The sequence below is a fragment of the Lissotriton helveticus genome, chromosome 7, assembly GCF_964261635.1.
Source record: "Lissotriton helveticus chromosome 7, aLisHel1.1, whole genome shotgun sequence".
Classification (NCBI taxonomy): domain Eukaryota; kingdom Metazoa; phylum Chordata; class Amphibia; order Caudata; family Salamandridae; genus Lissotriton; species Lissotriton helveticus.
Genome location: NC_136068.1, coordinates 1062835403 through 1062848828, shown reverse-complemented (window position 1 = coordinate 1062848828; position 13426 = coordinate 1062835403). Strand labels below are relative to the sequence as shown.

General features: G+C 49.2%; 1 protein-coding gene across 7 annotated transcripts in view; it reads left to right on the top strand.

Annotated features, from left to right (window-relative positions):
- USP36 (ubiquitin specific peptidase 36) overlaps positions 1-13426 on the top strand; it is a 755622-nt gene that overhangs the window by 93086 nt on the left and 649110 nt on the right. For all 7 annotated transcript variants that reach the window (XM_078653946.1, XM_078653951.1, XM_078653945.1 and 4 more), the window contains one exon: positions 12011-12121. In XM_078653946.1, the coding sequence (XP_078510072.1) occupies positions 12011-12121 (111 nt within the window). The remainder of the gene's footprint in view (positions 1-12010; positions 12122-13426) is intronic.

Below are 13426 nucleotides of genomic sequence, written 5' to 3'. Positions count from 1 at the left end.
TGTAATTACGTCTTGATCTTTGTCTTTATTTATGAGAGAGACAATGTTTTGGGATGTGTCTCTTAGCACTGTTTTATAAACCTTCCAGAGTGTCACTGGTGAGCCAACCGAGTCCTGGAAGTAGAGTTTGGTTTCAATGTGCCCACCCCGTCAATCCTACCCTTATATGGCTGCAGTAAATGGTTTGTCCCCATTGTGATTGGCACCGTGTCTCCCTGTGCAACCACTGCTTGCCTCCTTCAGCCAAGCCGGGCCTGGCATATTTTTCCATGGAGTTCTGTTGCCCCTGTGAAGTGCCCCCTTTTACGATTTTGGCATCTGCATCTCCAGGAGTGTCAAAGAAGCTGTAACCGATGCCAGGGAGCAAGGTTCCAGGACCAGTAATCAGCAAAAGGTACACAAGTCCACGTAGAGGGGATCCAAGATCAAGGCACCAAGCCCAAGACTCTCACGGCGATCCACGTTCAAATACATTACATTTAGGAAACTACTTAAAACCTACTTATTCTGAACCATCTAATACGTGTTTCCTGTTAAGATCCACAGAAGCGCCGAGATGCCCCCAGGTAAGTCGCTCGCTATAGCAAATAATCTTAACATAACATAACCTCACCCCCCCGAACTAGGGGAAGGGGCATGAGCAGTCGCAGAGTCCTCCCAGCACCCTCCCCTGCCGGCCATCTAAAGTGACATCCCCTTGCAAGTGTTTGGTCCGCCACTGGAAACTTCCCAGCTCAATGTTTATGTAGGAAAGTGGAGTATTGTGTGGGGGCTAAACCTCACGATGTAATACTATCACGATACCCCAAGATGGTCCTTGGATTCACACTAATAAATCCTTAGCTCAATCCTGATAGTATGGCAAAGAGCAGTCAGACTTTACTCCAGGAGCATGTGTTAAGCATTTCAGAGTACCAATATGGACGACAAGTAATTGACACAACACCAATTTATAGAAATAGTCAGACCACAGGTTATCTTTGCAGCCTATAGGACTCTGGACAAGATATGGCGACTTTATACCCTCTGTGGATGGGATGAATTTAACCCCTTGAAATTATGGTTGTCCCAGGGTAGTAAATCAACAAATATTTTCAAGTATTGTGATCACGACATACTGTATTTTAAGCCCTGGTGAAGTTCCTATGTAACAAGGAACGAAACGCGTTAGCTGATTTTTTTTTAATTGTACAATACAAAGGATAAATAAACGGAGATGATGGACTTAACCGTGCTAAATTGAACTTCTTTCCTGGTGCACCTTCCCTTTGAAGATTTATAGAAATTGTGTATTCTTATCCTAATTTAGACCCCAAAACGAATGGAATAGCGTATATTTAACCGGATTTGCAAATTTTTTAAGCAATTTTAAAACGGGGCAAAATAATACTATGGAGATTTATCATTGCAGTCAATGGGAGAAACCACTAGTGACAATTGGTCACTTGCAAGTGTAGTTGCATGGTACCCTTGCAGGGTAAAGGTGATGCGGGTCCTAGGACCAAGCCAGGACAGTCAGTTCCGTTTTACCTGGCCCATGGAGTCAGAGTGCAGAGTTGTCCTGGCTGTTCCTGGTGCTGAACAGGAGATGTGGGAGAGCAGCTTTAACTGCTAAATCAGTGCTGCAGGGGGAAAAGATGCAAAAACACAACAGAGTGGTTGCTGACGTTTTTTCGAAGGTCGGATGGAGTTCCCTCTAGATGCAGAGTCTAGTGAAGGGGTCGGTTACCGGACTGGCAACCAACTAGCCTTGCACTTGTATGGGGAGCAGAAAATAACTTTGACATCTGATGGTCCTGGGGAGCGTGGTAGATGCCTATAACTTGCGGAAGATAGGGATACAGTTCCCACAATGCACTAGACCATCTGGATTTGGGCAGTTTCTCGTAGGGCCTGATGGCCAGTGATTCTTCGAATCCAAATCTTTGTTTTACTTGCAGTTTGCAAAGGACTAGTGGCATTAGGCCAGGGGAGTCTGAGGGTCCTTCAGGGTTCCACAAGGGTCATTGTGTCCGGGGGAACAGAGGTAGCTTAGGACGGGTCTTGATCAGGCAGTTCCAGTAGTGATGCCACAGGTGCAGGGTATCCTATTTTTGCTTTACGCAAGTCTGGTTGTCGCAGACACAGGTATATTCTATCCTCTTTGATGCAGGTTGTTCAGAACTGAGGTTCTGGTGTCCGGGGTGTCCCCTAAATCCTAGATTTAGGGGTGTGGGAGCAAGTAGCCAATGGGCTGGTAGTTCACAGCTAGTCTCCCCCTGAGGTAATCACATCCTGGGGATGTGGGGGGCGGGGGTGTCATGTTCTCTACCCAGAACCATATATTCTGCCACTCCTAAAGATGGCAGGAATCACATTTTAGTGTGCAGACCAGGCTGCCCACCCTGGGGGTGTGGCTAGCCTACTGGGGGTTTATACCTCTTTGAATAACTATATTCCAGCCTATCCGGGCAACTATGCCTTGCAAACAGGGAGGGCTGTTTCCTCTTCGGAGTCAGCCTTGATGCTTATCTGAGGTGGTGCAGCCTTTGAAGCTCACCGCCTTGCTGTGACTCTTCACTGGACTACTTGGGAGGAGGGAAGTGTGACCACCTTCCTGCCCGAGCCTTTGTTCCTGACCCCTTGGAGTGATCACACTGCCTGTCTTAGCAGCAGCAAATGTGGGAAACGCAGACTTAAAAGGAATTCACCTTTTTAACTCTTTCGATGCTGAGGACGGAACCGCTCCGTCATCAGCTGCGGCGGCGCTGTGCTGATGACGGAGCGGTTCCGTCATGGCCCGCTCGCCGCGCCTGCGCGTTGCGGATTCCGAGCCTGCGCTGGGCGTTCCATTGAGCGGGCGGGGCAATGACGGAACTGCTCCGTCATGAGCACAGCCCAACCGCATGCGCCCGCCGCGCTGCCGCCCCGCCCCCTTAGCGTTGCGGCGGAATAGCCGCCGCAGCGATGTGGTTAAGTAACCAAATTCCCAGAACACCGGTGATCTACGTATTACCTAAAATACACAAAGACAGTACCAATCCCCTGGACGTCCAATTGTATCCAGTTGCGGCTCTGTCCTGGAGCCCCTGGGCAACTATATCGACACGATCATAAAGGACTTTGTCCTTCAAACAGAGACATTCATATATGATAGCATGGACCTCATAAGAACCATCGATGACAGACCCTTTGAGGTTAGCACCGAACTCATGGCAGGACTCTATATTGAGTCACTATACACCAACATCCCCCCTGATGAGGGCCTCTTGGTCATTGAAGGACTGCTGGAGATCAGACCCACCTTGATTCCTACCGATTTCATAATGGATCTATTACACATTGCCCTGGAGAATAATTATTTCCTCTATCAGGACACATTTTATCTACAAATCAAAAGGTATCTCTATGGGGGCTTGTTTTGCCCCCAACATCGCCATTCTCTTTGTACATGATCTGGAAATGACTAATATACTCACCCCCAACAACCCCTTCCAGACACAGATTTCCCTCTGGCGACGTTACATAGATTATATTCTTCTTCTATGGAAGGATTCCACTGACTCCTTGACGCCTTCGTCACAGCCTCACCTCAAATTCATCTCAGACTACAAATGAAACGACCTACCATTCCTGGACATCACCATACATGGGGAAGATGGTAAAATTGAAACCACCTTATATCGCTAACCTGCAGAACGCAATACATTACAACAATACTCCAGCTACCACCTGCACGGCCTCGGGGAAGGCCTCCCATATGGCCAACTATTGCGCATCTGCAGGATTTACAATTGGCGTAAACGCTTCTTCCAGGAATCCGATATCCTCATCAACAAGTTAATCTACAGAGGTTACCCCGCACGACTGGTCTCCTGTGCCTGAAAAAGAGCAATGTACTGCCACCGGGACCAGCTCTTATCTCCTAGAGCTAAAAGAGTCAATACCAGGATAACATTTGTCTCTAAGTTCAGTCCCTGCAGCAAACAAGTCAGCAAAATCATCAAACATAATTGACCCTCTGTTAGACCTGGCACCTTGGCGTGAGTTTCCCTTCCACTTTTTGCTGTTGTGCCTCAAATGTTTTGCTGGTGTCCGCTACTCAGGGCACTGCGCCACGGCCAACCCGTGCCGCAGTGCAAGTGCTCCCTAATGTAAAGTGTACATGTGATTGATGTCCATGATTGGTTCATTGGATTTACTGTTAGTCCCCAGTAAAGTGCACCAGGAGTGCCAGGGCTTGTAAATGCCAATACTGCTAGTGGGCCTGCAGCGCTGGTTGCGCCACCCACAGAAGCAGCCTTTTAAAATGTGTCTAGGGTCTGCCATTGCAGAACCTGCGTGCAGTCTGGTACTGTCATGCTGGCTGGGCAAGTGCACACACTTGCCAGCCCCTAAACCTTCCCTTAACTTCATATTAGTCACCCCTATGGTAGGCCTGAGGGCAGGGTGCATTGTAAGTGTAAGGTAGGACATGCTCTGATGTGTGTGGCATGTCCTAATAGTGAATTACTGCCAAATTCGTTTTTCACTATTGTAAGGCTACCAGTTCCCTTTAGGCCAGATGGGCTGCTGGAATTATTCCACTCTATAATCCCAGCAGGCTCAGGGAACATGGTAGAAATTAATGTTTAGTATGCCTGAACTCAGAATAATAAAATACTTCTAGTAAAGTTTATTTTAATATCCTGTGTTTGCAAATGCTACTTTTAGAAAGCTAGCATTTGCTTGCCTAACCATTTCAGCCCGCCTCTGCTTGGATGTGGATCTGACTGTCTGGTGTGTGTGAGTGACAGGGCTGGGAGTTGACAGGTGGTGAATAGCAGGATGACACCTTAGTGGGGGGTGGGAGTTTCCCTGAATGTTGCATCAGGCTGTACTCTGCCTCCACAATGCTGGCTCCGCCCTCCTGGGGAGCGACTGATGACTCTGCCTGCACCTGGCCCAGGAAGGACCGAAGCTTGTCAACAAAGTGCTCCAGGCTGCCCCTGTCCTCACAATGCCGGCTCCGCCCCCCTGGGGAGCGGCTGATGTGCCTGCCCTCACACTGAATGCAGAAGCAGAAGTACCCACCACAAGTGCTCAGGGACTGAGCGCAGTTATGCAAAGGCCCCCCTGGCCTGTAAGAACAAAAGAAACTGGGTATAAAAGTAGGAGCCCTGCTCCTTGTAAATTAGATCCTGTTTGCGCTACAGAAGAAACTCTGCCCGAAGAGAAGGACCTGGAAGGACTACAAGGAGGAGTGCTGTCTCTGGCCTGTGTCTGGTGCCTTGCTGCAGAAGGAGAGGAAAAGAAGAGACTACAAGAGACTTTTGCTTTTATTTGAACTTTGTGCCAAACTTCTAAAAAGATCTCCAAGGGCTTGCTGTGGAACTTGCCCCCTGACCAGCGCCCCAGGAACAGTGGGCGCTACCCTCCCTGACCAAGGCATCTGCTGTGTGTGCTGCTTATCGCTGCAGCGCTGATTAAGGAGGACGAGAGCATCTACACCCCCTGCACACCGTGACCGTGGGCTAAGCCTGTCGCCCTAGCAACGTGAGGCCCAGCCGCCGCTGGCCCGAGCACCGTGACGGCGTCTGCATTCTGCCATCGAGAACAAAGTAACGGAGGACCCGTCCGGTCCAAGCATCGAAGTCTACTGGGCTCAAGTGCTGTAGATTCCCCCGCAAAGACGGACTGCCGCCCTTTGTCCTCCCCCTCTGATCAGCGTCCTGCCTGCCTGCCCCGCTGAAAGGGCATCCCCGCGACCGGCACTTTGGCTGGGTACGTCCCGCACTTGGGGACCGTACTGCCACTGCGCCACACTCAGCCGCCGCCGTCAGGACCGAAGCAGACACTGAGGAAAGGACCTGTGACCCCATCGAGCACCGCCGCCCCCGGGTGACCCGTGACTTGCTGCCTCGAGCCGCAGCTCGCCTCGTCCGTCAAGGAAGCAACGCGACGTGGGACAGCTCCCCCTGCAGCCGTCCGCTTCGAGATCACCAAAGAATCCAAAGGTACTGTGTTTGCCCCCCTCGCGGTCCGAGCGTCCTGCAATCTGAGCTTGCACCGCGCCGTGTGATCTTGGCCATCCCGGGAGCCCCGCAGCTGCTGTCTGCCCTGCAGCGCGAGCCTCCCCTGAGTCGGAGGCTCGCACTGCTCCTGGCCCCCGAGGCCCCTCCTGACGCTCCCTGTGGCCCGCGGCCCCCCTTCACTCGAGTCGCGCCCCGAGGGGTGACTCCTTGCGAGAGCCGACCCGGCCGTGCCTTGCGTTGCTCACGCGGGAAGCGTGAGTTTTGGCAGACCGGGCCCGATTTTCTCCGAGACAGTGAGCGGAGACGGAGGAAAGCGCATTGAGGCGCTAGAAAACACTGAACCTTGCTAAACCTGGCCAGAAGGCCCAAAACATTGCATTTGAAAGAACTGTGACATTATTAAGAGTAACTGGAGCTTCACATTCAAAAGTAACCAAGACTGTATTTACAAGCCTGCTTCTAAAAAGTATATAAAGAGAATATATTTTTAATACAATACAGTTTGGTGTCATTGTGTGGTGGGTTGGCTGTGTTGGTATGATATTGCAAATGTTTAACCCAATGTGCCCCAGAGATTAGCCTAGACTGCTTGCGCCACACTACCTAGAGGGTAAGCAGAGGTTGTTCTTGAAGGTAACCCTTAGCCCTGACGTGGAAGAGAGGGTCCGTGCTGCACTGCGCCAACCAGAGACTCCCCTTTCCAACACCCTCACTGAGAACTCATGAGGCCTTCAGAGACCCTCCCCGTTTCTCCTATCAACGTGGAAGTAAGCTGTCCAATCATCTGGTGCATGCCATCACTTGGCCTACGAAACCTGTTCAACAAAGCTCCATCACGGCCACCTGGGGCTTACCACCGGTCATCGGACATTACCGATGCCAGTCCTGCGTAGTGTGTGACCTCACACTTAACACAAAAGAATTTACGGTCAACAACAAAACCTACAAATTTAGAACTTTACCTAATTGCCATTTTCATAACGTCATCTAAGCCATTTGCTTCTCTGCTGACCTGATATATATTGGCCAAACCGCCCAAATGGTAAAACAAAGAATAATACAACACAAAAGCAAGATTCACTGCAAAGTCCTAACAGCACCTTTTAGTTTCACACTACCTTGAAAAAACCCACACTGAACTTGAAATGACCTGGCAGGTGATCGATCAACCCCAACTGCCCACCAGAGGTGGCAATCTCCAAGCACTACTTAACAGGAGCGAATGCCAATAGATCACTCGTTGTAACTCAGTTAACCTTGATCTTAACACCATTGATGAGTGGAATAGTACAGTGCAACTGTGATTGCCTCACCCTCACTGACAATCACTGAGAGCTACTACCTTTTCTTCAGGACTACCGTTAGACTTTGGAACCTTCCGCTTAATATAATACCAAGCACCCAGACAGATCTAATTGCCTGGGCTCCTGCCTCCCAATTCTTTTACCACCTCCCCACCCCTTTCCCTCTCATCCCCCCCCCCCCCCTGGCCTTTCATTCACAATATGTAAATTGAGGATACTGACATAAAATACCCCAACTCGGCCAGGTTCCAAATTTGCGACATTTATCTTTGTTGATTTTTCATGCCTTGTTTAAACGCGTGTTTTGTAATTTTGTCTGCAATTTCTCACACCCATGTATTCAACCGCAATTAATTGATTTATGCTGCAGGCGTATTTAACATTAACAACACTGACCCATTTAGCTCCCTTGTTATGCATTGCTTGCTGCACTGTAATTATGTGGATCGAATCCCGGTCTATGTGCCCAAATCTCCTGTACTCCTTCCCTTCCTGCACGCCTCTTCCAGCCGCGCGCTCCTTTGATGCGACCTGTTCACAACCCCCCCTAGTCGTGTCATGCATCACATGATGCTGTGACACCCCATCCCCGGAAATGCAGTATTTCACTACCGAAACTTTACACTGCAGGCAGACACCTGACCAGCCGCACACGTACGTGGCGGCTCAGCACTCCTTGCAGTGCATCCTCCTGTCATTGGATTGATTCCCCCTTGACCACTCCTCAGTTTAAACCTCTGCCCGCGCATTGCTTCGCCTCTGGCTACAACAGTGGCTCCTGCCTATCTAACCCGTTTGCCCCGCATTTCCCCCGCACTCCGGAGCCAGCTATCGGACCACATGACTCTGCAAATTCCTGTTTCAAAGTGGATCGGTACCCCGACCCTGGTTGATACTTCCCCAGCCCGACTTCTCATCCCGGTGCTCCAGTGAGTTCACCGCGCCAACGCGCCCTCTCACCGATGCGCTTTCCTTCAATGCTCCACACTAATTCACCCCTTTACCCTAAAGATACTCCGGCTTCCTTCGAGATTGATTCTTCAGTTCAGAAGCTCCCAAGCGGCTGTTTAGTGAGTTCTACTTGCCACCGCGCATTCTATCTGACGCCCTTTCCTTTACTGCTCAAAATGTATTTTCCCTTTTACCACCAGGAACCTTCGACTTCCTTCTTGAGTGGCCTTCACTTCCAGAAGCCTCCCACGCTGCGTGCTTCCCCCATCACTTTGCATTCATTAATCAGACCCCCCCAGGATATAGTGGCATGGATTAGCAAATTTAGCGGCAAGAAAATGGAAATTTAGCGGCACAAATATGGAAATTTACCGGCAATTTTGCGGCATTTTATTTGGCCATTTTTCCTACAACAAACACAGATATCTTAGTTTTTTTAGTTATTTAACAACATGAAGCTATGTGTATTTGGTTTATTTACAATGTAGACACTTTGTTTCCCTCAAAGCTAAAGACTGCCCGCAAGATCGCAGACATCCACAGCAGCTTCAACGCCATGACCGCCCCAACAAACACTGAGACCTCTGCCCCCACGACCACCACCAGCACCAACTGCATACTCTCCTGGACCAACGACGACGACACCACCATCACGATCATGAACACCATCCAATCCGGATCTCCGTCAGACCCATGCCCACACCACATCTTCAAGAAAGCCAGCACAGCCATCACAACCCCTTTTCCGGAAAGTCAACATCTCCTTCGAGACAGCAACCTTCCCGGAGATCTGGAAGCACGCCGAGATCAACGCCTTACTCAAGAAACCCAAGGCGGACCCCAAGGACCTCAAGAACTTCCGGCCCATCTCCCAGCTCCCGTTCCCGGTGAAGGTCATCGAGAAGACCGTCAACAAACAACTGACCTGCTACCTCGAGGAGAACAGCATCCTGGACCCTTCCCAGTCTGGGTTCTGCAGCAACCACAGCACTGAAACTGCCCTCATCGCCGCCACCGATGACAGCAGGACCCTACTAGACAACGGAGAAACAGCGGCCCTCGACCTCCTGGACCTGTCAGCCGCCTTCGACACGGTCTGCCACCGTACACTACGAACACGCCTCCACGACAACGGGATCCTAGAGAAGGCCCTGGCGTGGACCTCCTCCTTACTATCCGACAGAACACAGAACGTCCACCTTTCCCCCCTTTCGCTCCGAAGCCACCAAGATCATCCGCGGCATACCCCAGGGCTTATCCCTCAGCCCTAAGCTGTTGAACATCTACATGGCACCACTCGCCCACGTCACCCGACTGCACGACCTCAACATCATCTACGCCGATGACACCCAGCTGATCCTCTCCCTCGCCAAGGACCCCCACACCGCCAAAACCAACCTACACGAAGGAATGAAGGCTGTCGCCGAAAGGATGACGAACAGCCAACTGAAGCTGAACTCTGACAAGACTGAGGTCCTCATCCTCGGATCCACCCCGTCGGCCTGGGACGACTCCTGGTGGCCGACCGCGCTGGGAACAGCTCCAACACCCACCGACCACGCATACAACCTTGGGGTCTTCCTCGACTCCACCCTCTCCATGACTAAGCAGGTCAACGCCGTCTCTTCCTCCTGTTTCAAACCCTTCGCATGCTCCGCAGGATCTACAAGTGGATCCCCACCAAAACGAGAAGAACGGTTACTCAGGCCCTAGTCAGCAGCAGGTTGGACTACGGAAACGGCCTCTACGCAGGAGCCTCTGCCAAACTCCTGAGATGGCTTCAACACATCCAGAACGCCTCGGCACGCCTGATCCTCGACATACCTCGCCGAAGCCACATTACACCCCACCTGAGAGACCTGCACTGTCTCCTCGTTAACAAGAGGATAACCTTCAAGCTCCTCACCCACGCACACAAGGCACTCCACAACACCGGACCAACGTACCTCAACAGACGACTCCGCTTCTACACCCCCACCCGCCAGCTCCGCTCTGCCGACCTTGCCCTCGCCATAGTCCCCCGCATCCGAAGAGCGACCTCCGGCGGCAGATCGTTCTCCCACCTCGCTGCCAAGACCTGGAACACCCTCCCCACCCACCTACGGCAGACCCAAGACCTGCTGCCCTGCAGAAGACTCCTCAAGACCTGGCTCTTCAAGCAGTAGCGGCACCCCTCACCCCCCTAGCGCCTTGAGACCCTCACGGGTAAGTAGTGCGCTTTATAAATGATATGATTGATTGATTGAAAATGGGCTTCATACATATGCCCCCAAGTTGTCTAGGGTTAATCGTGTTCGATAATTATTACCTGGTATACGTTTTGCCTTCAAAATGGGGCAAAACAATTAGGTTTTGGTGCTTACTACACCAAAATACTCATGTCCCAGGCTTTACTGACGATACCCTCCACCACCTGCTAAAGTTTGGAAGGTTTGACCTGCCAAAATGTAACTGGAGAAAAATTGTGAAAGGTGCAGTGCCTGCTGCAAAAGCATGAATTACCACACATTCCCGGAATTTAACAGGCCATTAATAATTAGGGCCTTACCGCTTTGATGACGTGTTCAATAATTGATTCGTAGTTCATGGGCTGTCTGTTCATACTTATATCTGGTATGAGCGGGGCCTTAGGTGCAGCAGTGCAGGCGCCATTAGACAGCCTGCAGAGCTATCGGCAGGGAATTCCTAAGCCATTGGTAGGCAGAAAAGGATTGTGACATTACAGTACACTTAAACACTGTAAAATGACTGGGTGGGTCTTTCGCCACACTGAAGTCTCTGCATAAAACTCTTTAAGTGTCTACTTAAGGTGTATTAAACACCTGCTTTTTCTTACACTGGACAGGGGTGAGGGCTGATGCAAACTTAATTAGATATGGCTCTCCAGGCGCTGACTTTACCTATGTGGTTGGCATTGCCCCTGGTGCACGACTACTCGTCAATTCCCTTTATAAAGTTTGACCTAGTGGGCCACCTTGGCGTGTAGTTGATCTAGATTGCATTATTGGGATATGTGAAAGATTTCTCTGCTCTACACCGTTATCTAATAGCTCTGGTCATGCTATTGGCGAAAAAGGAGATTAACTCTGCAGTGGGGCCTGGGTTTCCCTTGAGCCACCAAAGACTGACTCTGAGATGTCTTACTGCAGTGAACAGCTAGGTGCCTTCTGGGACCTCATGCCGCCCAAGTCAAGACTGAATGACATCTGGGCTTCCCTTACAATCCTATTTTGTAGATACAGACTAGTCAGCAGAATGGCGAGGTAAGCAGTACCAACTGAGCATAGTTACATTCGAGTTGTCCGGCATAAATTGAGTGTCACTGAGAACTCCTTATGCTTACACTATCAACCTACATAGACAAAGTTCTGCTCACAGATGAGAAAGATGCGATGGCTTGCAAGACCATAAGACTGCGAGCTGTCGGTTATGCAAACCAGGCCCAGCTGATTGTAAGAACCAGTAAATGTAAACTGAGAAATCCTACTGTCTGTTTGATGTAGAGGCAGGAGTTGCGTTTCGCTTTCTTTTTTTCCTTTCATTATTTGAAGATAACTTGTAATGTTTTTAATAATTAAAATAATAAAAACATAATAAAAGGTTGGGGAAGTACCGGGGCTCCAAATCTAGGTGGCTGCCGACACCACCTCTGCAGTGTGCAAACAGAAATGTACAGTTTTCTTAATTTTTAAATGATTTTTTTTAGCAAAAGCTCAGAGTAACAACTGCCTGATTTTCTCTTATTGTCACTTTTCCCTCTAGGTCCTCCGGGTGGGTTCTGTATGTTATGCGTCATGCAGAATCACATGATCCAGGCTTTTGCAAACAGTGGCAATGCTATCAAGCCAGTTTCCTTCATCCGTGACCTCAAAAGTAAGACCAAATACCTTTTTTACCACCTGCTTGATTGTCCAACCCTGCACAAACCCTCGTGTTTCCACCTCTCCTCGTAGTTTAGGGTCCTTTTTTGTGTTTCTTAATTGTGTGTGAACATCCAGGAATGTTTGTGTAGGTCCGGTTGGTAGTCTCCTTGGATATAAGATTTGAAACACACAAAAAACGACTTTTACAATAGTTGTGAATTTGGGAAAGAATCTATCCATAGAGAAAACAAATGTGTCCTCTTACCTAATCATTGAGAAGCTCCAACAATATGGGTTCCATGTTGGCTGGTTGCAAAACAAACTGTCTTCATTCACTAGATGCACCATTGAATTGCTTATTAAGTCTAACTTGATATTGGGATATATTAGTCGTCCATTTGCGTCTCCCAGAAAGGAATGTTATTGTATTACATTTATTTTTTATAACACCGAAAAGGCCACATTGGCAGTGGAGTGTCTCTTGTGCCAAGGGGGAAAGTTACAATATAGATCAGCAAAGACGAGCAGCAGGACAATTGCACAGAAGAATAGAACACAGTTTAAAGTAGATATGGAAAAAGTAAATCTGTAGTCCTCTCCAGGATTGGAAGCCAAGATTCAGTGTGTCTTTGGGTAGGCAAGTGCATAGTGAAGGAGCTTCATTGAAGAAGGAACGGTTATTTCAGATTTTTTAGGTCAAAGGGTGGGGGTGAAGTGTCCAGATAGCTAGAAATATGTTTCTGTGGTCTACTGTTTGTGGTATATTCATTAGATAGGTGAGTGAATCAATGTGTAGTGCAGTGCTAGTGGAACGGGCCATTATAAAATTGAACATTGTCTTCAAGATAAAGCCAGTGCAGATATCCTTGGATGGCAGTGATTTTGTTTTTGGATTTTTTTATTTGTTTATCCTATTTGCAACTGACCATGCGAACTGCAGCATGTATGATGTCCTTGAGCTAGAGCTGACTTGAGAAGAATAGCTAGCAGTGTAATGCAACTATACATATGTTTACAAAACAAATAAAAGGTGATCGGAGGCATGCTTGCAATGGATCTCGCCAATGGCAATCACTTGGTGTAATGCTCAAACCCATCGTTATTTTGTCGACCATGCCACCTAATTGTGAACCCAACCATATGCAAATCAGTCTTGACCCTACTTCAAATGGAACAGTCCAGTCTGAACTCCCAGGCCATGTCTTCCTTCAACCAGAAGACAAGGTTCGCCCTGATTGGGGCTGTTCAGTCAGCTGTGGTTTGAGTCGAGTGCATAGTGAGCAGGATATGTATGCACACTAATACTTGTACTGCA